The sequence below is a fragment of the Microdochium trichocladiopsis genome, assembly GCF_020744255.1.
Source record: "Microdochium trichocladiopsis strain MPI-CAGE-CH-0230 chromosome Unknown B0I36scaffold_8, whole genome shotgun sequence".
In the NCBI taxonomy this organism is placed as follows: domain Eukaryota; kingdom Fungi; phylum Ascomycota; class Sordariomycetes; order Xylariales; family Microdochiaceae; genus Microdochium; species Microdochium trichocladiopsis.
This window is the reverse complement of record NW_025763551.1, coordinates 873,464-899,433: the sequence shown is the minus strand read 5'-3', so window position 1 is coordinate 899,433 and position 25,970 is coordinate 873,464. Positions and strand designations below refer to the sequence as shown.

Here is a 25,970-nt window from a genome sequence, read left to right as displayed (position 1 = left end):
TCCCCCGCCTCCTGGTGCACCACCGGCTGCAGGGTACCCCCGAGACCCTGGAAGTGTAAGTTTGATGATCCCTATGCATCTTTCCTCTCGGCTTCATTGGGCTCCCACTGATGCTTCTATAGATGGTTTAAATCGTGGCCATGAAACGTCTGTTTGCAATGCCATTGGTGGTTTCTGCTGTTCATGACGAACGATAATTTGGATTTTTCAGTTAGTTGCTTTCATGACGGAATTTGTATAGAGATTGCTCTTTGGTTGTTTTTGGCTGGGTCTGGTTATTTGGTCGACAGTTTCCAAGATGACGACGGAACGATGTCTAACGAAACGACCTAACGATTCATGAATAGTGTCAATCTTTCTTTCCTATAATGACCTATATACCTGTTGAATACAAGTCATGTTTAATGCACTAGCTTTGTTCAATATGTGATGTTACGTAAAGAAGAGGGTGCTGTGAGAAGGCCAAAAGGTGGTGGAATTACATCCATGAAATTCCAAAAGGAACATCAAGTACACAAGTTGATAATGAGCAGCGTTGCATCACGCGAACTTCAGATTCGTCTCTATATTGTCTATATCGCTTTTCGCTCAAACAGCAACAGCGTTTCATAATTCGTCATGAGCGCCCGCGGAGATGGGCTCATCTGGTCTGCCGCTGTCCTTGTGCAAATCGACGCCGACCTTGCCGCGCCACTTTTGGAACACAGACCAGAACTCCTTCTCCATGCCCGTCTCCATCTGGTCGGGTAGCACGACCGTGTACTCGACGTAGAGCTTGCCGAATTCAGTCTTGTGGTAAACCGAGTCGCCCTCTTCGTGCCAGATGGGCATGCCTTCGCCCTCGACGGTCTCGACGTGGCCGGGCTGCACGGTTTCACCGCGCTTTCGCGACAGGCGCACCACGTGGCCGTCCAGGTGCGTGATGTTGCGCGTCCAGTCGCCCATCCAGGCCTCGCGGAGCGACAGAATCTCCCGCCAGAACAGATCGTTGCCCTTGCGGCGGAAGAACACGCCGTCCACGTGGTCCGGGTTGTCCTCCTCGAGGCTGGGCTCCTTCTCGACGAGCGTGACAATGAGGTCGCCGGCGATGTAGTCCGGGCTGGCATCGGCCTCGTTCTCGTAGACGACGCGGGAGTCCCTGGGGGCACCGCGCTCGACCTTGAGAGAAACGGGCGTGGCCTTGCGGATCACCCGGTCGCCGTTGCACACGGGGCACTTGTGCTTGATCGTCTTGCCCCGCCCGCCGCACGCGTCGCACTGCGTCTGCATTTGCTGGAACATGCCCGGTGCCAGCTGGTGCTTGATGATGCGCACGCCGTGGCCGCCGCACGTGGAGCACCGGTCGACCTCGCCGTCGGCAGAGCCCGAGCCGTCGCACTCCTCGCAGATGTGCTGCTTTTCCCAGGAGAACTCGGTGTCACGGCCATTATAGAAGTCGCGCAGCGAGATGGCGACCTTGACTTCGAGGTTGTGTCCGCGAGGCTGGCCGCGCTGGTAGTGGCCGCCGCCACCAAAGAATCGGCTGAAGAGATCGAACGGGTCGTGGTGGCCGCCACCGCCGCCGCCTTGCTGGCGCTGCTTCACGCCTTCATGGCCGTGGCGATCGTAGACTTGGCGAAGCTCAGGATCGATAAGTGCTTCATATGCTTCGGCGACTTGGACAAACTTGCCCTCGGCTGTCGGATCTCCTCTGTGAAGTAAAGCTGTGTAAGCATGTAAGTCGCATGCAGAGGCGAGGCGGGAAAACCTACGGGTTCTTGTCTGGGTGATATTTCTTGCTGAGTTGCCTGTAGGCGGTCTTTATTTGCTTGTCGGTAGCTTGGCGATCTATTCCAAGAACCTAGAGAGGATCGCACATTAGAGAGTGGCTGTGGTACAACAGGACTGCAAGGTGCAGGAGGCAGTACCTTGTAGAAGTCCTCTGCGCAGAAGCCTAGCTGGACGAACGCCAGGCAGGCCAGCAACAAAGATATTGTCCCACGGAGCAGCATCGTACAAGATTGGGACGAAAAAGTAGTGGGAGCTGCAGGTCGAGGTCCAAGGCTGCTTCAGTACCTCTAGTGGGGTGGGTGTACAGTAACTGGCAGGATAAAGGAAGCTTGCAGCACAAACCACCAGGGCAAGGTGACGGAGCACACCCGAACGTTGGTAGCTGTGTTGGATCTCAAAGAGGGCTGGTTGTGGTGCGTCGACAACCCTGGTGTAAGAGAGAGTCCTGGGCGGACAGCTACCACGATGACCAAATAATAATCTAGAGGCCAGCACATGCTTGATCCGCAACCTCAACGTGGCAATTGTTGGCGCGCGCCGCCCGCCTGCCACAGATATCTGGGGCCGATAAGATAAGCATCAGGTACAGGGATCTGGGGAGCCCCGACCTTGGCGACGTCCGAGGGCCAGGCTAGACTTGCAGGAGCTTTAGCGCGTTGGAGGAGAGCACCTTGCCTTGGGCATGCGATTAGTTTCATATCAGCAGCTGCAGCTACAAGCGAACTCGGGGATCAGCTCACGACGGACGAGTCTACCTTCCGCACCGACGGCATCAGACGATATTGAGCGCAGCCAAGTGCTACACGCAGCTGTTGCCCAACTCGAGCTGCTCCAGTTCCTGCACGGTCCATTCCTGAAGCACGGAGCCATGCGACAGAGCCTGCTTTAGGCAGATTCTCTCTCCCCCTCCGCCAAAGTCCCAGAACATTCAACCGCGGTCAGCATGAGCGGCAAGCGATACGCTTTCGTCCCTATGGACGAGGGCGAGGTCGGGCCCCAGAAAGTCGAGAAGAGGGACTCGAGAAAATCATCCCGTAGGCACCGCGACGATAAATCACGCCGGCCTGATACGCACCGATCCTCCCGCCGACATAGTCGATCTCGGAGCCGCTCACCACGACGCGAATCTCACAAGTCCAGACCAAAAGCGATTCGCAAGCGGCCGGACGACCGCGACCAAGACGACAGATGGGGAGACGAAGAGCCAGATCCGGATGCGTCAGACGACCAGGAGGACGCTGACAGCGTCGCCGACGAGCCCGACTTCCAGGAGTCAGCCTCAAAGCGGGTAAAGCTCAGCCACGACGAAAACGAGCCTCGGGACAACAAAGACGATGACTCCGAGCTAGAAGCTGCGCGCGATCGGGAAGAGGCGGAAGCTTTCGCGAAACGGCTGAAAGAGCGCGATGATGGTCGCGGCAAGAAGTCCGGCGAGAAGGCCGGCAATGAGCGCCAGCGGCTTGCGGAAGAGATTGCAGCGAACCGCGCTGCCATGCCTGACCTACGCGAACGTTCACGCCAGGACTATCTCAAGAAGCGCGAAGCCGAGCGGCTGGCACTGCTACGGAAACAGGTCGCTGAGGAGACGGCAGAACTGAGGAGTGGCGTTCGACTGTCAGAGAAAGAAAAGGCAGAGTTTGCCAAGAATCGCGAGATCCTGCGATTAGCCGAAGAGCGGCTGAAGATCGACGACCACCGCGATGGCTATTACATGCCTGAAGATTACATCACTGAGAAAGGCAAAATCGATCGCAAGCGGAAAGAAGACGCGATGTACAAGCGATATGTTGAACGAGACGAGTTTGGCCAAGAAAAGTTTGTCACGGAGCACGAGGAATGGGAGAGGGAGCAGACTCAAAAAGCAAAAGCGCAAATCAACAGGGCCGAACGTGAATACGAAGGCGACTACGAACTTGTACTGGACCAGGACCAGTATATCCAATGGAACATGGACTCGACAATGGCTGGCGAAGGCAAGACGCTGACGAAGGAACAGCGATTCCTGGAGGCCCAGATTGACGCGGCGGAAAAGAAGGCTCTGTCCATACAAGAGACCCGGAAGAGCTTGCCGATCTACCAGTATCGCGACGAGTTCATCGCAGCCATTGCCCAGCACCAGATCATCGTTATTGTCGGCGAGACTGGTAGTGGTAAAACGACACAACTCCCTCAGTATTTGCACGAGGCCGGCTACACCAAGGACGGTCGTAAAGTTGGCTGTACGCAGCCGCGCCGAGTCGCTGCCATGAGCGTTGCTGCCCGTGTGGCAGAGGAGATGGGTGTGAAGCTGGGCAACGAGGTCGGCTTCTCAATTCGCTTCGAAAACAACACGAGCGACAAAACGATCTTGCAGTACATGACGGATGGAATGCTTCTGCGAGAGTTCATGACGGAGCCCGACCTGGCCGGCTACTCGGCTCTGATGATCGACGAGGCCCACGAACGCACTGTCCATACCGACATCTTGCTAGCCCTCATCAAGGACTTGTCGCGTGAGCGTCCAGACCTCAAACTTCTCATCTCCTCGGCGACAATGAATGCCAAAAAATTCGCAGAGTATTTCGATGATGCTCCCATCTTCAACATTCCAGGTCGTAGATACCCGGTTGACATTTACTACACACCTGCACCCGAGGCCAACTATCTCGCGGCCGCCATAACGACGGTCTTCCAAATCCACAGTACGCAGGGCAAGGGAGATATCCTCATCTTTCTCACGGGTCAGGACGAAATCGACGCAGCCGAGCTGCAGATCACCGAGACTGCAAGAAAGCTAGGGAACAGAGTAAAAGAGCTGATCGTCTGCCCGATCTACGCCAATCTTCCATCAGAGCTGCAGGCGAAGATCTTCGAGCCAACACCGCCAAATGCTCGCAAGGTCGTCTTGGCGACAAATATTGCGGAAACGAGTTTGACAATTGACGGTATCGTCTACGTCATCGATCCCGGTTACGTCAAAGAGAATGTGTTCAATCCGACGACGGGGATGTCGAACCTCGTCGTGGTTCCGTGCTCTCGCGCCTCTGCGAACCAGCGCAGTGGTCGCGCCGGGCGTGTCGGACCTGGCAAATGCTTCCGCCTATACACCAAGTACGCCTACATGAACGAAATGGACGAGTCGACGACGCCTGAAATCCAGAGGACAAACCTCAACGGCATCGTGCTCTTACTGAAGTCGCTTGGCATCAATCAGTTGTTGGAGTTTGAATTCATGGACCCGCCACCAACAGAGTCGCTAATCGGTGCACTCAACCAGCTGTTCGCTCTCCAAGCACTGAATCACAAGGGCGAGCTGACCAAGGTCGGCCGGCAGATGGCCGAATTCCCGACCGATCCCATGCTGGCCAAGGCCGTCTTGGCTGCTGACAAGATCGGCTGTGTGGACGAGGTGCTCTCGATCGTGTCTATGCTCAGTGAAGCTTCAGCCCTGTTCTTCCGGCCCAAAGACAAGAAGATACACGCCGACAGCGCGCGCAATCGCTTCACCGTCAAGGAAGGCGGCGACCACCTCACTCTCCTCAACATCTGGAACCAATGGGTGGACAGCGACTTCTCGCCCGTGTGGTCGCGCGAGAATTTCCTCCAGCAGCGGTCACTGACCAGGGCGCGTGACGTACGCGACCAGCTCGCCAAGCTGTGTGACCGAGTCGAAGTATCGCCTTCGTCCTGTGGCGCCTCGAACGTCGAGCCGATCAAGAAGGCCTTGACGGCAGGCTTCTTCCCCAATGCGGCGCGCCTACAACGCTCTGGAGACAGTTACCGCACCGTCAAGAACAACGCAACCGTGTACATCCACCCGAGCTCGGTGCTGATGAAGTCGGACCCTCCAGAACGCATGGTCATCTACTACGAGCTCGTCCAGACCACAAAGGAGTACATGCGCAGCTGCATGCCCATCCAGGCCAAGTGGCTAAGCGAGGTGGCACCGCACTTCCACAAAAAGAAGGACATTGACGAGCTTGAGGAGCGCAAGATGCCAAAGGCTCGGAAGTAGAGGCGAGGTTCGCGCAAACATGGAGTCGCGAGGCACTCTTCTTGAAAATGGATGGTTGCTGTTGTATTTCGCCAGAAGTGGTCGCGGTCTGGTTTGAAGGCTCGTCAGAAGAAGGACATATTACAGGGAAGAGATGTGCTGTCCGCTTTGCATTCGAGCAAGCTGAATAGGGGTTGTCAGGTGTTCATGATTTGTCAGCTCTGGTCACAAGCCCTTATCATCTACCACACCCTGAATCCCGAATATTTCCAGTTCTCATTTTTGTGCGGCAAAGCGGACGCATATTCTATAGCACCTCACGGCACCACTCAGAGTAATCCTGAGACATCCAAGACTTCGCATCAATCGCACAGAGAAGGTATGACACGTCTGCAAGAGACTATTCTCCAAAATAGCCAAAGACGCGTGCTTCATGGTGGAATCGGGGCCCGGGAAAGAATGAACACTTGTGCGAACCACCACGGTGGCGAAGGTCTTATATATATACCCAAAAATATGCATGCTGATGAAGATACCATGGTCACAAAATTCAAGCCAGCATTGGCGCCTCCGCATTTGTCGTGAGCTGTCTCTGTGATGCTGTTTGTGGTGTCGCGAGATATCGATCCGGCGCCGGACCCGCCGGGGTTTAGCCGCCGGCTCCGGCAAGCCTATAACACTATCAGTGATCCCGGCCGCGTCCATCAGGAAGGTGTGCTCCAATCTTTCTTTCCCTTCTATATATCACGGCTTACACTGCTGCTGGGACCAACACAGTCTTACGCCAACTTGTGCGCTCCCCCATTCTTGTGTGAGAACATCTGTGCAAGGCTACTTGTATCTTGCCATCATCTTCATCGTTTACTTTGGACGAGCGTGTCTCTCTGAACAGAACGACGACCCGTTTATCATACATCCGTGGTTGCAGCACTACGGAACACGATCTGTAAGTGTAGCTTCACTCTTGAGCTTCTCTGCGTAATGTGCGACTTTGCAATCATTCATTTTTGCATCTCGTCTTCCCCATGGCTTGCACACTCCCCGTTTCATTACCACCACGAACTACAAAGCTTGTGGGTTTCCGTCATGTAGTGTCTACCTGTCGCGATTCATATCCCTGTGGTGGTCGTCGCAAGGCTCAGAGGACCGTCGCACAGCCAGATGCTGTTGAAAGTCGACAGGAGGAACCAGCCGACGACACGGGTTGGGATGCTATTCCAGCCCGAAATGTCAAAGGTTCATCTTCATTTCCCGTGACCATAGCTGACTATTCTCACACGAGCTGTAGATCAATCACACCGTTGCAACCATTTGCGAAGCCATGCCGTCTGCCATTTCGGAAGGCTTCTGGGGCCTGGTCGGGCCCTTTCTCTTTCTGTGGGTTTCCGCAAAGGCACTGCCGCCCACAATCTTGCGGCTCGTCAAGGAGCGCGACTTTGGGACCCTGCTGTCCCCGCGCCGCCTGCAGGACGCCTGGTTTGGCACGTTCTGGGGCCGCTTCGGGCCGCAGGTCAAGATCAATGCCTCGGTCAAGGTCCTGCCGCTGCTCGACGGCCGCGTCGTCAACGGCAAGCTGCTGGACAAGCCCGCCGTGCCGGGCCTCGAGGGCGTGTGCATCGAGGTCGGCGCCGGCGCGGGCTACTGGGTCGACATCTTTGCCAACAAGCACATGGACTCGTCGTCGTCGTCGTCATCCATGGGCAGGACCAAGCAGGTGACCCGGGTGTACGGCATCGAGCCGAACCCGAACCAGCACGCGAGCCTGCGGAAGCACATTGCCAAGGCCGGGCTCGAGGACGTCTACAAGATTGTGCCCGTGGGCATCGAGGACCTGGACAACCCCAAGAAGTGGGACGGCAAGATCGAAAAGGAGAGCGTCGACTGCATCGTCACGGTGCTCTGCCTGTGCAGCATCCCCGAGCCCGAGCGGCACATCCGCGAGCTGTACGGGTACCTCAAGAAGGGCGGCCGCTGGTACTTCTACGAGCATGTCCAGTGCTCAGTGAGCCGGTACATGAAGGCGTATCAACGTGAGTTTTGTCGCCCGCCCCCCTCCTCCCCCCCCGGCCGCGGAAAAGAACGGATGATTATCACATCACGAGAATTTAGGAATGTGCGCAGCTAACGAGTCCCGTGCCCTTTATTTCACGATTAGGCTTTATCAATCTCTTCTGGCCGCAGTTCCTCGGAGGCTGCCAGCTGTGCAGGCCCACTGGTGAATATTTCCGCCAGGCGGGCGAGTGGCAGAATGCCGACATTGCCGCTCCTTGGGACGCGCAGTGGCATAACGTGGTGCCTCACGTCATCGGGGTCTTGACCAAGTAGTCAAGACATTTGATATTGTGATGCTGGGGCTGCCTATTGTGGGCTTTGACGAGGAAACGATTGGCAGTGTCGGAAGGACGCATTACATGTGGTCTTGCATACATGCTGCCCAGGCATTCGATCTTTTTCCTTCTTTGTTCTCGCTTCTCTGATTTCTTTTTTTTTTCCTTTTTGTCTTTCTCTATTTTTTTCTGTGGGGGAGAAGAGGACAACGGCTGGCTGCACATCTTCACCACTGTGCTGCTCTGGTGCAGGCCAGCCATGCTGAGGGACGTTAGTCTAGAACTTTTCTTGTGCACGTACATTGAGATAAGCGTGGCCACGGCGTAGCTTCGCGTGGTTGTTAGCAGGCGATTGAATCACGATTCGCATCTCTTGATCCCAAATGCTACAGGTTCTGCTGTACAGAAAGTGTTTTTTTGTTTTTGCCTTTGTTAAAGTCGGCGAGAGGAAGATTTTTCTTCCACTAAACGATACATTTTACATAGTCGCTGACAAGAGCAGCGCGGGCGGCCACGCTGACTCGCTTGGGGGACAGCAAGCCTAGCCATATCCGTTCACGAAGAGCATGTGCTTCACAAGCCCACCACGGCAGAGATCTTGCCAACGAGGGAGGCAACAATAATAACAGGCACGACAAACCTCCACTGCGAGACTTGTCAGGGGGTCCGCGGAGGTCTACATTCTCATGATTCCGGGTCACCTGGATCAAGAGCCGTGAACTTTCAGACCTGTCAAAGTGATTCAAGAAATTCAAATCTCGAACTTCAAGGTCATCTTCCTGAGACATGCACCGAGCGTTGAAGCCAGATCCATCACAGGTGGCACTCGCCTGTCAATGGCAAAGTGCTCGACATCTTCAAATCTTCAGCAGCCCGAGAACATACCACAAGGAGAACCTGTACCAGGCAGGGGCTTAGGAATCCGAATGCACCCGTGTCGATTACTTCGTAACCGTGCATCTCCCCAGACGCGACGCGCGCGGTCATCTTCATCGGCATGGTGGAGGTGTCGAGCTGCGAATTCTTGTGATGAAAGGCCATCAGCCCTGCAAGGGTGATTGAGTTGGGGAAGTTTCCATTTCGGTGGCAGCAGGTACTGCATGGTGTTCCGCCTGGGCGAGAAGCTCGTCTTTGATAGGCCCGTCCGAAGTCCGCCGACAGGGGATAACAACCTATCAGTCAAAAGTGCGCTGGCCTTGGTCAGCACCGCGGAGTAGCTGAGCGCAGACTTGTGTTTCTTGGGCGTCTGTATTACCTGGTTGTCGCGACGGTCTTCGGTAATGTGATTAAATTAATAAACAAAGAAAAGGGGAAAAAAGTAAAACGTTTGTTCCTACCAACACGAGTATCCAATGAATCAGGGCTGTGGGAGAGGGGACAAAGAAGAGCTCGAGCAGCTCCGGAGGAAAACTGAGCCGATGATTCCGAACACGCAAGCTGAACGAGTGAAGCATGACATGAGTCATCCCGAATCACGGGCAACATCATTTTGCGTAAGCATCCCGTTTTGCCAGCTGATATTTACCTACTGGGAACTGGACCCTAAAGAGGACATTGGGAACCGTGAACCACAGAAGAGACCCCCGCGGGCCACCCTTGGATTGTGGCAGGGAAGCGCGCATTCCATGCATGTTGCCAACCTTGCCAAGCGTGCCCAAGAAGGTGCCCAGAGGATGAGGTCATTTGACGTTTCAGAGATGCCGGGCTGCACACTACAGTGGCTGCATTGCTCCTCCTATTGGCTGGCTCCGACACGCCAGCACATGTCGGCAGTCACGGCCCAAACGGGGGCTAGGCCTACCTGTCAGCCCTGCGTCTGCCCCAGAAAACAAGAATTCGGGCCCTCCAGCGTCGCTGGGAATGACCTCACCCACTCCCTCAGCCCAACGACATGCCCGACCCCCGCAAACTCTGAGTTTGTCGGTGAGCGCCGACCTTGCGGCCTGCCATGAGCTGCTGCCGCCCTTCCGCCGGACTTGACTGGGGCTGACGCACCGGCTTCTCTGTTGCGTGTCGAGTCACACGCAACACTCGGCTCATCCGCAGATGCCGTTGGCTGCCATGGCTCCTCCCATCCCGTAGCGTCATTGCTTGCTTGCTTGCTTGCTGGCACTGGCATGTTGCAACACCCTGCCTCCAGCCTTCCGTGCACCAAGGCCGGCGGCTGACTTGTCGTATATCAATCCCCGCCCGTCCCGTCCGCTCTTGGGCCCTGGTGTCGACACGTTCTCCCTCACGTCACAAAAGTTGCAAACAGTGCTCACCACCACACAATCACGTTGCTGTAGGCCGTCGCAGCTGCAGCTTCACTGCCTCAGACGCAGCTATTCCACCCGAGCACATCATCAAAGGGGACCCCCTGAGCCTTCTCGCCACGCCCAGCCATGGCCTTCGCCGAGATTGCCGGCATGATCCTTCGTGCCGCGGAGCTGGCCTTTGCCGCCATCGTCGCTGGCATCAACGGCAGCTACCTCCACGACATGGATAGGCTCAACGTCGACTCGTGGTACCTGTCTCGCTTCATCTACACAGAGGTCGTTGCCGGCATCTCCATCTTCTTTGCCCTCATCTGGCTCATCCCCTTCTCCGGTTCCTTTATCCACTACCCCTTCGACCTCCTCGTCTCAATCCTGTGGTTCGCTGTTTTTGGCCTTATCGTCAATGTAAGTCACCATCCTCCCATGAACCGCATCTCCGTCGCATGACGTGGTATGTACTAATACGCATTGCCAAATATCAAGTACCTCAACGGCACCTGCGGCTGGGTCTTCAACTGGACCGACATCAACTGGACCGACGTCACTGTCGTCGGCAACAACCTCTGCAGCCACCGGAAGACCGTCATTGCATTCTCCTTCCTCTCAGCCATCTGCTGGCTCGCCTCGTTCATCGTTGGCATCATCTGGGTGCGCAACCGCACCACTCGCCGTTACGAGCGCCGCCACTGGCGTGGTTCGCGCGTCTAAGCGAGCCGGGCAATGAGCGACAGTGCATCGCCTAGACCGTCCCCGTAGTCTTTGGGCAATTGGTCTGGCCGAACGCTCTCTCGTTGTCTCCGAATGCTAGAGATCTGAGTGCGCGTTCCCATCAAGCCGACTGCGTCATGCTGGCCATCAAGCTCGGGCTGGCACCGGCTGTGAATAACAAAGCCAGAAGAACAGGTTTCATATCTTTGCTGATTTCTTTTTTGATCTATGCACAAAATACCCTCTACTCGCTCTCATCGATACCCGAAGTAATTTCATCTTCCCAAAATCACAAAGCAAAGCAGATTGTTCCTTCCTGCCTGTATTCTGTCAGGCATGGCAGCATGGACTTTTCGTCATGCAACGGTAATTGTTCAGTAATAATCGCGGTAATTCTATTCAAATAGTCTAGAAACTCGACGATTTGAACAATGAATTTATCCTATCTCATAAATCTGACAAATGCATCTCGTGAGGCCGGGAGGAAAAGGCTGCAAAGACAAACTCCCATGGCCGAAATGCTTGTAACCACATGTCGCATATGAAAAAGGATATGTTTCGTTAGATCGGAGATTTCGCGCGACATACCACGCGCTGTTTCGCTCGTGTGCTCGTGCTTTTCTCATGCCGCCTCGTGACAACATGAGACGAGGCGACGGGCCGAGTTGTCTGGTTCGTTTCCTGCGACGACATCATCATGGCGTCAAGGAGTTGCATTTAATTTTTTTTCAAAGGGGTCGATCTCTGTTCACAAGCGGGATCTGAATAGGCACAGGTGTATATCGGGGGACAAGACGAGATTAACAACGGGAACGGATGTTTTGAACCCCCCCCCCCCTGAAAACAAGAACTGGCCCCGAGTCAAAATTGCCTTGTGGTGGTGTGATGTACACCACATGACCATATACGTGCGTTTACTTGCAACAGGATGACACTCACGATCTTCTAGTAATTTACACATGCTACGGTGGCACCGGACGGAAAAATGAAAAACCAAAGGACTGACGCCGTGGTGAATAAACAACAATCGTGGAGCTCAAGACCGGCGTGATCCGGGACGATGTTGCAGTCTACGAGGCCCCCCCCGAACACTCTGGCTCTTCTCTGAGCATCTTCATGAACACGCAACGGACGACCCGAACCGGACAGAGTTTCGTGTCACCTCCACCATGTGCTGCGCTGGCGCAAAGCTGAACAAAGCGACCACGTGTTCACGCTTTTGAGTTAAGGAAAAAAAAGTTTAATTATTCCAGCTCTGAACTTTTCGCAGACGATGAGTGTCAACAGTCCTCCCCCACCCCAAGAAAGAAAACCACATATTGGGAATAAGCAGACAGACGTTTGGCATGCTCTGGTCCTGGTATCTGAGCACCGGCCTTCTTTCCCTCTTTTGTGTGTGAGCATGAATGTTTCTAAGCGGCTGGAGGTGCTGAAAGGGATGCTTGTGTCTCGTGCCTGTGGGCAATCGCAAGTGGCAGAAGGTCGCAAGAAGCATTGAGGCTGAAGTGGGGGTTCTGCGCCTCTCATGCCGGCAGTTAGTGCTTATCCTGTCAGTGGACATGCCGAGGCTGTTGTGAACCTTGTACTCGGATACAAAGCCCTTGTGCGGCTCATGCGCTGCTTGGATCTACACGAGGGATGCATTAAGGTTCGGAATGGGCAAATGCGCTGGCTGCTCGCTGACCCACGGAACGCTGCGCTCGCTTATGGAACGGGAATTGTTTTTGCACGATTCACCTCGTGTCTCGCCTGAGAACCATTCGATCGGCAACAGGGCGGGAGATTGCGGAATGGTCTTAGTGCTGCCAAGGGATCAAGGCGATAATCGACCACCAAGCGGTAAGGAAAAGACGGGTCGGGGAGGGTTCCAAATAACACGACGCTAATCTCACGCAACCAGATTACTGGGGGTATGACTGGAAGGAATCCTGGCCGACCATTGGATGGCGGGGCGGAAGACTCCAGTTTTACATAACACCTGTATGGGCAGACCCAGAAATTGTTAGCGGAGCGGGAGAGAGCAATATCGAGGCAGCCCCTGTCCGTCGTATGTGTTGATTTACCGCTTGTGTGTCGACATTGTGATATCCGCCCACGCGTATGTGCCAAGACCTGTTATCGAAGCCGCAATCTGAGCTGCAGGGTGTCGGAAGCGGCAATGACAGCGTCGATCTTTGCCCAAGGATCCCCGGCCCTGCCGAACTGAGGCGGGGACAGCGCAGGGAACTTTAGAACGTGGAGTGAAGCCGGGCGGCATGGATAACGCTGCGATCCCACGCGTGGCTAGCTCTTGAGTGATATTCCAAGCAAGCAAGAGGTTCGATGGCCGACTGCCGGGCCACGAACGTCTGGCTGGTAGGACTCGGACGGGCCAGGACGCCAATTAGAGAGGCAAGGCTGACCGCGACCGGTCAGTATCTGGCCGCAATGATAGCTGAAGTTGTTTACGGAGCGGCAAGTGTGCATTGTGCATGCAGAACTGCTCCCACACTTGCAGGCGCTAGTCCGGCAACGATGCGCGGGATGGCCCCGGGCCGTGGTGATTAAGAGTTGCCAAGACGGGACCCGGCGCTTGGCGGCCTATTGGGAAGCGAAGGGGCTGGATTTGGAACCTCGCATCCCTGTACCTGCAGGCGCCTCAGTGATTTGCGGCTCAACCGGCTCAAAGGCGGCAAGCGCATTGCCACCAGACATTCATGACTGGAAGAGGTGGGAAAAAGCAACCGGGTCCCTGGCTTATTTGGGGCGTGCGATAAGGCCCGGGCATCCCTTTCTGGAATTCAGTGGGCACGGCGTGGGCGGCGGGAAAAAGAAAACACAGCGTCGAGGACGATCATGCCAAGGGGCGTGGGTGGCGCCAGCGAGGGCAGCTTCTTGTCCAGATGCAGGACGGGCGTCCCGGCCGACATGAATTGGACCACGCGAGAAGGAAGATGGGATGGGAGGCCGCACGACATCATCAGCCACGGCCGCCAAAGCAAGGTGCGCTGCGCAGCTGTGCACTCGGGAGGAGATGAGTGCTGCGGCTGGCACACGCACCTGCATCTAGGTTATCTGCCTGCTGGGCAGAGCTGAACGTGCTTGCTGGCAGCTGTCATTTGCACCACTGGGCCGGAATGAACCTTGCATCTGACGGCAGGAGCTGGGCAGGCATCAGTATCAGTGAGTGCCCAGGTGCGATTAAGGTTGCGCGAGGTGGTCGCGCCTTCCGCTCGACTGACCTCCGCTGTACATCCCTAATAGTAGTCGCGTACCTGCACCTGCACCTGCATCTGCGCCTGCATCTGCGCCTGCACCTGCAGCGCGACACGAGCTGGCGAAAGATCCCAGGTTAGGTTCTCTGCACGGGCGTGGGGGGCACCAGGGTCGTCGGAAAAAGCAATCAATTGGCAGGCAGCCTCACCTGTATGCGGCCCTGCCCTGCCCTGTCCTGCACGCCCCGTCACCATATTGTCCAGGAACTATTGCTTTGCTGTCTCTAATCGCTTGCCACACTCGTCCCGGCCTTGCAGCACGCCATCAGCCTTCGCATGCAGATTCTTCACGCTGTCGCGCTCCCCATCGGGGCCCAACGCAAGGCCATCGATCGCCATGAGCGATCCGCTCCCACCCGCGACTGTCACCGGTCCTCTCCCTCCCGTCTACTGCCGACTCGCGGCTCAACCCCAGTCGCGGAACTTGGTGACCAACATACAGTACATTCCCTCCTGTGGCATCAACCAGACACTGACAAACCATTGCCTTGGACGTTGCACATCAAGGATTATTCGCGTTGCTGGACAAATCAAGTCGTACGCGCCCGGCGCGAAAGCTTCCATGTACTTCATCTGGCTCATGGCTACTTGCTTGATTGCAAGGCGTCTCTGGGCGGACGTCGTGTGTCACCAAGGAGATAGTGCCTTATTGTCTAGTGCTCATCAAGAGCGTTCTCGGACCTGTCGACCCTCCTATGTGCAAGAGCAACAAAATTTGTCTCTCCTTTGCCCCAGAGCAGAACTAAATCTGGCAGGGCCGAGTGACAAGAACAAACAAGTTGCGCCAAGCCTCTGAGGCCCTGCCAAGACGGCAACGTTGCTTATTGCGCGCCTGTCTCACCGCCCAATGCGGCCAGCACAGGTTCAGATGGCCCAAAACGAGGCCAGGCTGGCTGGCTGAGTGCAGGGTTCAGCTTGGCTTGAGACAAAACCGACTGGTCAACAGAGTCAAGGTGTCCGTTACGCCAAAGAGGTCCACGAGGGAGACACGGTGGATTCTGTCATTGCGACACTCGGTTCATCCTTCGCCTAGTTAGGGAGCACAGCCGTTGCGGCTCTGGCATCACAGAGTTTTGTGACAATGGGGGCACAACCCTACCTCACAAGTCCGTCCAGGGCTGGTGGTACTTGTCGACCAGCTACACTCGGGCGCTTCGAGAAGCATCAATAATCGAATTGCCCAGCAGCACGTTGTCAGACGGGCCTCGACTGGATCTAGACCCAGCTTCATGGACGGCCAACGCATTCCGTGTGACTCTGCCACTTGCCAATATCAAACCTTGAATGCTGACGCCTTCAGTGCTTATCAGCAAAACCATTCCCAACTTGTCTATGGTCTGTGTCAAACCAACGTGGTTCATGCACCCTTGCCGAGGACGGGAGCAGGCTGTACCGCACCTCCTGACTTCGTGGCAGACAACGGGTCCGTTGTTGGACGATATTGTGCGACATGCATGCACCGAGCCCCGCTGCCTCTGTCCGACTAGTATCCGCAACTCGACTGCATTTTCCGCTCCGGTACCTGGCACCTGAAGATCTGCCCGGCAGATACTCCTAGCCTCGCTCGCAAGTGGGCCACGTCGCCGTGCGCTTCGAAGATCCAGTATCCGCTCCTCTAGCTGCTGGCGGAGCCCTCGCGGAACGGCAAGCCTGAGGCCTGATGGAACGCATCTCTGTTGATAGGTCCTCTGAGGCACATCAGGCGTGCAGCTATGCACGGAACAGTTGCTCAGAATGCTGACAGCCTACTGCAGCTCAGGAAAAGCTGATGCTGTGTTGCATGGCCTGCGGCTCGAGCTCTTCAGCTTGGACAGGAAAAGCACAATCCATGTCGGCGCGCCAGACTATCGGGCAGCCACCGTAGACCCTCATTGGCCGAGAGCCCCCTGTGGACTGCCCTTTCGGGGAATACCTGCCAGCCCACTTAGGTCAGGTACCTAAACAGGGATCACAAATGGGACGGCCCAGATGATCGCCTCGTGCAGAGGCTGGCCAAGCAGAAGGCCCATGCCCATGGCCAGTTCAGGTCTTGTCGTATCTACTGTACAATGGACTTGGGACATGCAGGTCAATGCGTCTGCTCGGACATCGCTGTCTCAGCCAGAAGCGGAATTCTTTTTCACGAGCAAAACAGCCGTATCTTTCCTCCGAGGGATCGAACCAGGCTTCCCTACTTCGCCGATCATCCTGACGCGATACCAGCCGTCTGGTCTCTGGATTCTGTGGCTCTGAACACACTTAAACAGCCAAGAGCCTGATCGGTCCTTTTTCCCACACCTTACTTCAAGGCAGTGGCTCACAGACCCGCGTTGGTGCAACTTCATTTGCTGTTGTGTCTGGCCCTGATCGCCGGAGCACCACTGATGACGACAAGGCCACTCGGACGTCTCACTTTACCGTAACTTTGACGATCATAGGGACCCTCCTGCGGCGCCTTGTTTTACCGCCACCGTCGGGCACGTACCGCTCGAGATAGCCATATAAACAATTCTCTCTCCGTTACGCCCCTTTCACATGGGTCTCACCTCTCTTTGTTACTCCCCAAGCCGCACTTAGATCTCGACAGCAGCTCTTGCCGCATACTCCCAACAAGACCTCTATCACAAGGTTTTCAGTCACTCCTTCGCGACATTGCCTGGGTAATCAGACAGCACTACGCAGCCTCTGGCTGTGGTGTAAGCCATTACTTTTGGTAACAGCCAAGATGGCTTTCACTCTTGCCCAGCGCTTTGTAAGGCTTCAGTCGACATACAACAGCCTCGCAGATTTTCTTCACGACAATCAGAAGCCTGCTCTGAGGCACTCGAACGGCCAAGACGACATCACACATCGAGCACTACTCGAGTTCGTGGCAAACTTCGAGCTACCAGTCCCAAACCATGGATGCCTCAGCAAGCCTATCGTGGCAATCATCCTACCAAACGGACCCCTCCTCGCGGCTACGGTTCTGGCAACATCAACTTGGTATGCCGCAGCGCCTATCAACCCCTCCGCTGGATATGAACAGGTTGCCGCAGATATCAAGCTGGCGGGTGCCAGCGCCATCATCAGTTGCCAGAGCGAGAGCGAGAGGCTGGACTTGAAACAGACCGGCCTTGATCTCTTTCACGTTGTCCAGACACCGGACGGTCGTCTCGGTACAACAAAAGTGTGGCCTGAAAACAGATCAGCCCCCAAGGACAAGTACCGGCCCCGCAACCCAAACCATGATCAAGATATCGGCATCGTACTCTTCACGAGTGGCACGAGTGGCAAGAAGAAGGTTGTGCCAATGACCACGAAATCGATTGTCTGCGGTGTGGGCTTTGTCATCGAGTCGTGGGCGTTGACCGAAATCGACACGTGCTTGAACATGATGCCCCTGTATCACGTGTGAGTTGATGGGCCACCCCCCGATCCGATCGTTCTCTGTTGCATCTGCGGGACCTAGACTAACAAGAGATTATCAGTGGTGGTCTCATACGGAACGTTTATGCGCCGATTTTCGCGAATGGAAGCACAATCTGCTGCCCTGGCTTTGACGGCAACCTATTCTGGGATATTGCCGACTCGATGCGTCCGACATGGTACTACGCTTCTCCATCGATGCACCAAGTCATTCTCAACGAAGCCGCCAACCGACCACAAGCTCTGGCAAAATGCGAGATCCGACTCATATGTAATGCTGCTGGTGGATTATTACCAGCATTGGCAGCACAGCTGCGCGACACATTCAGCTGTGTCGTACTCCCCAGCTATGGCATGACCGAGTGCATGCCCATAAGCACGCCTCCTATCGACTACAAGCTGGACCGCCCGGGTACGTCTGGAATCAGCGTCGGGCCTGAACTTACTGTGCTAGACGGCAATGAGCGACCGTCAAGAATTGGATCGGTAGGGCGCGTATGTGTCAGGGGTGAGCCTCTGTTCAAGGGTTATCTACAAGCCGACGGGACCTTGGACACCTCCCACCTCACTAGGGACGGATGGTTCGATACAGGCGACATGGGCTACATGGACAAAGACGGATACCTTTACATCACTGGTCGCAACAAGGAGGTCATCAATCGAGGTGGCGAGTTGATTTCTCCTTTCGAGATCGAAAACGCGATCGTCACTGCTGCGGAACAGCCAGGCTCCGCCATTTTTGGTCGTGTCTCTCAGGCTCTAGCATTCTCCGTCCGCCACGACGTCCTGCAAGAGGTGGTCGGCATCATACTGGTCACACCACCCGGCAAGCGCAGAGTTGACATACGCCTACTGAACGAAGCACTCAAGACAAGTTTACAACAAGTCAAATGGCCAGTGGTGGTCGTTTACATGGAAGATGTACCAAAGAAGAACAACAAGGTCCTGCGGATCAGGCTTGCTGAGCGGCTTGGTCTTCCGTGCGACACAGACTCCACGGTATACGGAGACCGGCACTGGGACGCAACGTGCCCTCCAGTTGACACGGATCTTTCCGTGGCGATTTCGGCCTCTGTCTGCGTCGTGGACCATATCAAGGTGCAGCAAGCAGTGAAGGCTGTCATGCCAGAACACGTCGATGTCTTCGTGCAAACAAGCCCAGATTCAGGCACGATTGAAGCTGTTCTCGGCCCCAACCGGCGCTTTGGTGTTGGCGGTGCAGCTCACTACGACAGCCTCGTGGACGATGCTCTTTTGAGCGCAGCAAAGACAAGGCTACTAGACGCGCTCGATGCAAATCTGATTCCGCACAAATTCACTACCATTCCAGAACCTTTGCCACTGACCGCAATCGGCACGGTTGATTCACAGTTACTGAACGCCCGCCTCGAGGCCATGCGGGAACAGGAAAATTCCACACTGAGTTCGTCAACGAGCGGCAGAATCACGCGCATTTTCGCACAGCTTCTTTCCCTAGACGCGAAGGAGATCGCCACACATAAGGACTTCATGGAGCTAGGAGGTGACTCCCTACGTGCCGGCAAGCTCTTGTCCATTCTCCGATCGGAATTCAAAATGCACCTTCCTGTCGACCTAATATTCAACAGCGGTTCCGTCGACCTTCTGAGTCGCTACATCGAGAAAAGACTTGCTGAATCAGGTTCTACGGGTGATAGCATCGACGAAGAGGCAGGTCGTCCTCTGCCAGGCTGCGAAAAGACGTACAGCTCGACAAACCCTTTCCTGCTATTTGTGCAGCTGATCCCTATGGTCTTCCTATACCCAATAACACGAGGCTTCCAGTGGACGTGCTTCATTTTCGCTCTCAGTCATTCCAACTATCTTTCTACGAGCGAGTATCTCGTTGGCAGGCTTATCAACTTGATCGCATCAGTGTACTTGGCGAAGCTTGTAGCGAAATCGATTTTACCTGTTGTCGGCATTCTGCTCAAATGGATCATCATTGGCTACCACCGGGAGGGACTCTTCCCGATGTGGGGAGGTTATCACACACGGTGGTGGTTGGCGCAAAAGGTCGTCCAAGTTGTAAGTTGTAATCCATCGAGATTGCCCGTCCGAAAGAAAACTCCGAAGCCGCATCATGATACTAACTGGTAATCTCGTCGCGATGGGTAGTGTGGCAAGGGCATTTTCCGCGCAACCCCGTGGCTAGAGCAACTCTACTATCGTCTCCTAGGTGCTCGCATTGGTCGCAATGTAACTCTCAAGAATGTCCAACTCGGAGAATGGGATCTTCTCGACATTCAGGATGGAGCAACCCTGGATGGGTGCACTATCCGCCCTATGGCCGGCGAGAGGAACACTTCTATGCTGCTAGGTCGCATCACAATCGGTCGAAATGCTTCTGTCGGCTTGAGCTCGGTTGTGGCACCGGGAACGACGATTCCCGAGGGTACTTGCATCGGCCCCAATTCGTCCTCGTGGGAGATGGGCGACGATGCTGACGAGTCGAATCGCGACTTGTCGGCGACCAGGACCCCTGAGGGACACTGGGCGTTGAGGTTGTTCATAACCGCTCCACTGTGGATTATTGCTCGACTTCTATACCTGACGCCTTGGGTCCTTGGTCTCCTCGGCCTCGTGTATGGAAAAGCCCCCGAGCCAGGCAGTTCGATCGCTTCTACCCTCGACTGGTTCGCTGGCGGTCAACGGATCGGGTACCACTATCTCGCACGAGCTCTCCGCAACTTCTTCGGGCCGTTCTTAATATTTGGATTTGTCGCGCTTGTACGGAAAATTCTCGACCTGGTGTTTGGTCCTCTCATCCCCGGGCCGACACAGGCCCATGGCCAGATCGCAATATGGCGCATGGAGCTCATGAGGACGCTGATGCCTGTCCCGCAGTTCCATGACTTCACTGAGCTGTTTGGCAGCCATTATGAAGCGACTAGTGTGGCGATCAGAATGATGGGAGGCCGGGCCGGGAAGAGAATCTACTGGCCCGGCACTGGCCCCACAATCGGCGATTACCATCTCATCGATGTTGGCAATGATGTTGTGTTTGGCTCAAGATCACACCTCGTGACGTCGGACGGTACTGGCTCAGAGATGATCCAGGTTGGAGATGGTGCCATGATCGCGGACCGTGCCGTCCTCCTGCCCGGTGTAACCGTTCAGAAGGGCGCTGTCATGGGCAGTGGTGCCATGACGCGCCGCGGCAAGACCTACGACGCCGGCGGCACCTATGTTGGCTCGAAAGGAGGGGATTCCATCTGTCTGAGTCGGGGCAATCCTGGTGCAGGAGTGCGACGCCGTCGCGGCCTTTCTAACAAGCGGGTCGAGTTTGAAGAGAGCTCTGGTAGCATGGCGTCGACTTCCGAAGTCAGCCTCGACTTCGACTCCAAAGCAATGACCTTGGCCAAGAACTCCGGAACCGTTACTGTCAAGTCGGTCACTCCTGGCCTCCTGTCCTCGACCGCCACTGGTGTTCATACCCCACGCGACGACATCGTCTTCTGTGTGGACAGCGAAAAGCAGGCAACAGCCATCGAGACGTTCTCGCGGCCAGTGCCCCATGGTGCACTATCACAGAGGCTGGAGAGCGAGAGCAAGACGACGCCTCTCAGCAGCAACCAGAGCACCATTACTATATCCTGCGACACCTACGACGAGAAGGAGCAGACAGCTGCTCAAGAGCCTACCCTGTCGCCCTTTGGCCGGGCCTTCTACGAGGGTAAAGCATCTTACTACGTCCTTGGCCAGTTTGCCATTTTCCTGTACTCGTCCTTCATCATCGTCTTTGTCCACCTGTACTGGGATGCCGCGTCTGTGTCGGCTGTGCAGATTGCCAACCTCATGTACCAGCACATTGACAAGTTCGCAAAGAATGGCGAGATCTGGAGGACCTACAGGGAACCTTTCATCATCTTTGGCCTGTTCTCGTCATTCATCTGCGTACTAGCCGCCTCGGCATCCCTCGTAGCTCTCGCGGTGGTGATTGCATCCAAATGGATCCTGCTCGGCAGGCGACAGCCGGGCAACTACGACTGGGACAAGAGCAGTTACTGCCAGCGCTGGCAAATGTTGTTGGCCATTGAGAAAATACGTCTGCGCTGCTTCGCCGGCACCGGAATTCTGGGCCTGCTGACCGGCACTGCCTACTGCGCGTGGTACTTCCGTGCGCTGGGTGCCAAGATTGGCAAGGACTGCGCCTTTTTTGTCAACGGCGAGCTGAGCCTCGTCTTCACCGAGCCTGACCTACTTACACTGGGCGACCGTGTCGTCGTCGACAACGCCAGTCTGGTCGGCCACATCAACAGCCGTGGCAAGTTTGACCTCAACCGCCTCAGCGTGGGCGATCGCTGCGTGCTGCGAACCAATTCGCGTCTGCTGAGCGGCGCACACATGGGCAACGACAGCTGCCTGCTCGAGCATACGCTCATCATGGGCGGTGATGTTGTCGAGGAGGGCAGGACCATGCAGGGTTGGCCTGCGGAGAGATTCACCAGCTCTAGAGTCTAGGGTCGGTATGCATAACCTCTGACTCGGGGGAAACCCGTATCACGGGAGGGGGAAACAACATAGAACAACCGCATACATTTTTACTAATCTCTTGTTTTGCCTCATTGTTGAGAACCGGTCCCGCTGTCATTTATCTTGGTTTTTTATCTCTAGAAAGCAGATACTCTGGGACTAGACTGGCGCAACATTTAGGGCTGTTTTCAGCTCTTGTTTTTTATTGATCCTCATTATTAATATTGATAGAGAGATTAAGAGTAATGTCTTTATCATCAGAATCAACACAGGTCACACCTACATGCAGCAGATGATCGAGTGTGAGAGGCTAACCTGGTAGAATCGCGCAGCGAGGTTTTGCACCAGGTGTCATGTTGATTGGTCAGAAGCCAGACCCGGGAGTGAATAGTTACTCAAATGAGAGGACATGACTGAACTTGAAATACCGGTGCGTGTTCGCACCAGAAGGGCGAAGAAGAAGAATCACGAACGAGGTCCGCGCGCCGAGGTAGGCGTGGTTGGCACTCACACATACCTCCTCTGTGACACGCACTTCCTCCCGTAGTCGGATCGGTTGATAAACCAGCTCGACCAAATAACGCCCAGTGAAGTACAAGCAGCGAGATGCACAGGGCCACGACACCACAGGACATATCATTCTCTCCCACATGACATTCATGATGTAGGCACACACACGCACCACTGGAATCGAGCAATGTCTGCCACATACACACGGGAAGGTATCTTGACTCTGTGTACATCCTGTATCAAAGACTTCAACTGGGAGAGAAAGAAAACCTCATGTTGCACGCATCAAAAACCGCCAATCTCGGTGGGGGTTATGGCGTCATGAGACGAAGAAACCACACGTGGTGGTTTTCACGAGGTTCGGGCAAGGGTCACGATGAAAGAAGCTTGAGATGCTCCTCACTCACTCACTCTCTCTCTCTCACTCTTCTTAGGAGAGAGGCAGTCGTGGGCACAACTTCCTTTGAAGTCTCTCTGCCTGCTGATTAGATAACGCGGCATCTTGACTCCGGTTGTGGGAACCTTGTGCGGGTCGAGCTTTGGTCCCTGATATGATGTCAAGTGACGTAGCAAGCTTGCGGCTCAAAAATAAACATGGCAGGGCAGGGCGGATCGAAGTTCCTTTTACCATGCCAAGGCTCCTTGTCCCTTCTCGATGGAGGAGGGGTCGCCTGCGCGGCTCTTGAAGTGGGGAAAGCATGGCATGAAATGGGTAGTTGGCATCGTGCGTGTTTTCTGTGGGGACATTCTAGGGATGTCTGGCAGGCCAAGGCCGGATGATGCGTGCCGGTATGGAGATTAGGAAACGAGAGAAGGGCAATATCGGGAGGCGATTTGTTGCGGGTCGTGACGAAAGCTGGGCTGGACTGGCCAGGCCAGCGATTTCCAAGCCGATCGTCGAAGGAGGCCGCCGCTCTGGTGTGAAGCCATGGCGGCCTCACTTGCCCTCGACGGCATGGTTGGCGACGACGCGTAAGAGGTGTGCCATCATGGTTACCGGCACTTGTCCATCTATTGCCCGTTTCTGCTCGGCCGAGTCGAGGGATCGCCCGTGGTGTAGTGCTTGGCTGGGCATAGCATTCTGCAAGGCGGGACAGCTGGGCGAGGATTGCGATGGGAAGGGGTGGCCATTATGTCATAGTGATGATGCCGACACGAGATGCGGGGGGCGGCGGCGGCGGCGGAGTAGGAGATACTCTATCGATATGGATGAAACGTGCATCAGCCCAGCCGCCCGTCTGGTCGCCACAGTTTGTGCGTCAGAGTTGCGCATGAGCCTGTGTGGCGCAGACGAGAGCTTGCATGCTTGCTTTGAGGAAAGAGACTTAATGAATTAGCATTGTGCTCGACCAAGGCAGTCTATGACCGCATCGGTGGGGCTTCCCGCTGGCGGCGGCCGTTTCCACGAACACGCGGGAGATCCACCCACGCGGTGCCTTCCCTCCTACCCCTCCCCTGCTGGCTGGACCACCGCCAATCTTCCGACCTCACCACGACACCGGCACCCCCTTGGACGATGCCTGGGGCGGGCCAGGCTCCGAAACACCCACTGGCCAGCGTCTTTCTGGAAAACCTTGGCCGCGCTGCCAGATGCCCATGCTGCCGCTTCCCCGCCCAGCCGGAACCCGGCATCTGCCCTCCCTGCTCCTCGCAGAGTTTGGTCTGGCCACGCTCAAAGAGACGCTACGGGAGAGAGCCCTGGAGAGAGAGAGGCTGCTTACGCTACCACAAGACCGGCGTGCCATGACCAACTGCCAATTGGCCAACCTTGAACAGACCAATCAACGGATATCCTCCATGCCATGTCGTGACTCGAGGCATGCCATTAAAGATCCGTGCTGCTGTAGTGTAGTCCAGAACGAGACCGGGCAAACTACGTATGCAGGCTTGACAGCCACTGGGGCAGCGTCCTGAGCGGCTCTTGTCTGGGTCCTCGCCTTCTGGTGGTCGGACCGCCGCCGTGGACAGGGGCGACCAACAATGCTCCTGTCAGGAACGCGGGCCGACGAGCATGGGGGTCTTCACCAGCCCCTTCAGCCTCGGAGCAAATGCTACGAGGATACCCAGGCACGACCAGGGTTCCTGGGCGCTACGTCGGCAGGACGTCAAGTACAGCCAGAGTACTGTTACGCCACCCGCGGCCCCAGGGACAGGAAATGTGGCTTGCCCAGCGTTGCACCAGGTACGTACCTCTGCTTCCCCACATCTTTGTTGGACGCCTCGGTGTGCCAGCGCTACCTCCACTCTTTTAGTACGTTCCCAAGGTACTTCCAACACGTTTCGAACAACGCTTTCCCCACATTCGCAACGACACGCAAACCGGTCTCCTTGCCGACCTCGCGACGTCACTTCTTCGGCCGTGTCTAGCCAGCCGCCGCCCGGCATGACGCCACACAGAGCACAAGCCCCTCGCGTTCGAGACAACGTGACCACGCTTTGTGGGCATGACCAAAGTTTCGTAACCGGAGCAGAGAAAGCTTGTCCCCGGCCAGGCAACCTAACGACATGCCACATGAGGCAGAGCTTCCCGGAGCTCCCCCCACAATGAAATCGCCTCAAGGGGCGGCAAGCTGACAGGGCTGGCGCCTGGCACAAGGCGCCTGTGGCGCAGACTGACCGAACAATGACGACGAATTCCACCTGTCAATATCCGCTATGCGTGCTGTTGGTCAGCAACCAGGGCTCCAAGCTCGCGCTGCCGTGCCTGAGCACATCCTGTTCAGCCACAGGAGGAGGGGTGACAGGTCATGCTCCCCGAAGCAAGACGGCCACTTTTTTCACGAAGCACTGCTGTGGCTGATAGACTCCTGTTAGCTGCAGATCAAGATGCTTGGCTCTACATTAGCAAGCCACCCGGGGAAGCTCGAGCTTGCTTGCCTAGTTTGGTGCTCAGGGCTAGACCGTCAGCTACGGAACGCATAGCCAAGCGTGCGTTTGTCTCTCACGTGTTTGCTTCACCCGCAAATTAGTGCTGTGGAACCATCGCCGGTGCATGGCTGATCCTGGGCGGGGAGTGCTTTGCCCATTGCGCGTTGGCAGGGTCTCATCGAGATCACGATCGGACTTCTGGGCCCGTGATGATGAAATCGTACCCGCTTGGACACAGCGCGCCGTCCATTCACGTCGTCGCGGAGGCTGCCCAAACCTTGGAAACTGGGAATCCAGTCCTTCATCCCCAGAGACTGCAGCGGCAAGCAACGACATGGGAGGCCTGGCGTGCGTGCTCCATCCTAACCATGCCGTGCCTGGTCAAGCGTAGTTGTGACGAAACCTGCGTTGGCAAGGTGTA

General features: G+C 55.7%; 5 protein-coding genes across 5 annotated transcripts; 3 read left to right on the top strand and 2 right to left on the bottom strand.

The window, feature by feature from the left end:
* Nucleotides 1-606: 606 nt before the first annotated feature.
* Nucleotides 607-1,991, bottom strand: B0I36DRAFT_249373 (chaperone dnaJ 2; the record flags this gene model as incomplete). The annotated part of the gene is made up of 3 exons (XM_046150469.1): nucleotides 607-1,690; nucleotides 1,752-1,840; nucleotides 1,908-1,991. 3 exons carry the CDS (start codon nucleotides 1,989-1,991, stop codon nucleotides 607-609), a joined length of 1,257 nt encoding a protein of 418 aa, XP_046009168.1.
* Nucleotides 1,992-7,064: 5,073 nt separating this feature from the next.
* Nucleotides 7,065-8,068, top strand: B0I36DRAFT_365589 (methyltransferase domain-containing protein; the record flags this gene model as incomplete). Its single annotated transcript, XM_046159166.1, has 2 exons — nucleotides 7,065-7,773; nucleotides 7,899-8,068. The coding sequence occupies 2 exons, from the start codon at nucleotides 7,065-7,067 to the stop codon at nucleotides 8,066-8,068; spliced, it is 879 nt and encodes a 292-aa protein (XP_046009167.1).
* A 416-nt stretch (nucleotides 8,069-8,484) lies between these two features.
* On the bottom strand, nucleotides 8,485-9,568 carry B0I36DRAFT_329522 (uncharacterized protein). The gene is made up of 2 exons (XM_046154722.1): nucleotides 9,326-9,568; nucleotides 8,485-9,260 (listed from the first exon to the last, which is right to left on the bottom strand). The coding sequence occupies exons 1-2, from the start codon at nucleotides 9,556-9,558 to the stop codon at nucleotides 8,936-8,938; spliced, it is 558 nt and encodes a 185-aa protein (XP_046009166.1). The 5' UTR covers nucleotides 9,559-9,568; the 3' UTR covers nucleotides 8,485-8,935.
* A 670-nt stretch (nucleotides 9,569-10,238) lies between these two features.
* On the top strand, nucleotides 10,239-11,255 carry B0I36DRAFT_151502 (uncharacterized protein). Its single transcript, XM_046148522.1, has 2 exons — nucleotides 10,239-10,733; nucleotides 10,812-11,255. Exons 1-2 carry the CDS (start codon nucleotides 10,455-10,457, stop codon nucleotides 11,034-11,036), a joined length of 504 nt encoding a protein of 167 aa, XP_046009165.1. The 5' UTR covers nucleotides 10,239-10,454; the 3' UTR covers nucleotides 11,037-11,255.
* A 5,739-nt stretch (nucleotides 11,256-16,994) lies between these two features.
* Nucleotides 16,995-22,243, top strand: B0I36DRAFT_293654 (uncharacterized protein; the record flags this gene model as incomplete). Its single annotated transcript, XM_046151804.1, has 4 exons — nucleotides 16,995-17,662; nucleotides 17,740-19,723; nucleotides 19,814-21,019; nucleotides 21,239-22,243. 4 exons carry the CDS (start codon nucleotides 16,995-16,997, stop codon nucleotides 22,157-22,159), a joined length of 4,779 nt encoding a protein of 1,592 aa, XP_046009164.1. The 3' UTR covers nucleotides 22,160-22,243.
* Between the last annotated feature and the right edge of the window lie 3,727 nt (nucleotides 22,244-25,970).

Coding starts and splice junctions, on each gene's coding strand:
- B0I36DRAFT_329522 (XM_046154722.1), bottom strand. CDS start 9,558: ATGATGTTGCCCGTGATTCGGGATGACTCATGTCATGCTTCACTCGTT. Junction 9,261..9,325: donor AAGACCGTCGCGACAACCAG/GTAATACAGACG, acceptor GACCAAGGCCAG/CGCACTTTTGACTGATAGGT.
- B0I36DRAFT_151502 (XM_046148522.1), top strand. CDS start 10,455: ATGGCCTTCGCCGAGATTGCCGGCATGATCCTTCGTGCCGCGGAGCTG. Junction 10,734..10,811: donor TTTTTGGCCTTATCGTCAAT/GTAAGTCACCAT, acceptor CCAAATATCAAG/TACCTCAACGGCACCTGCGG.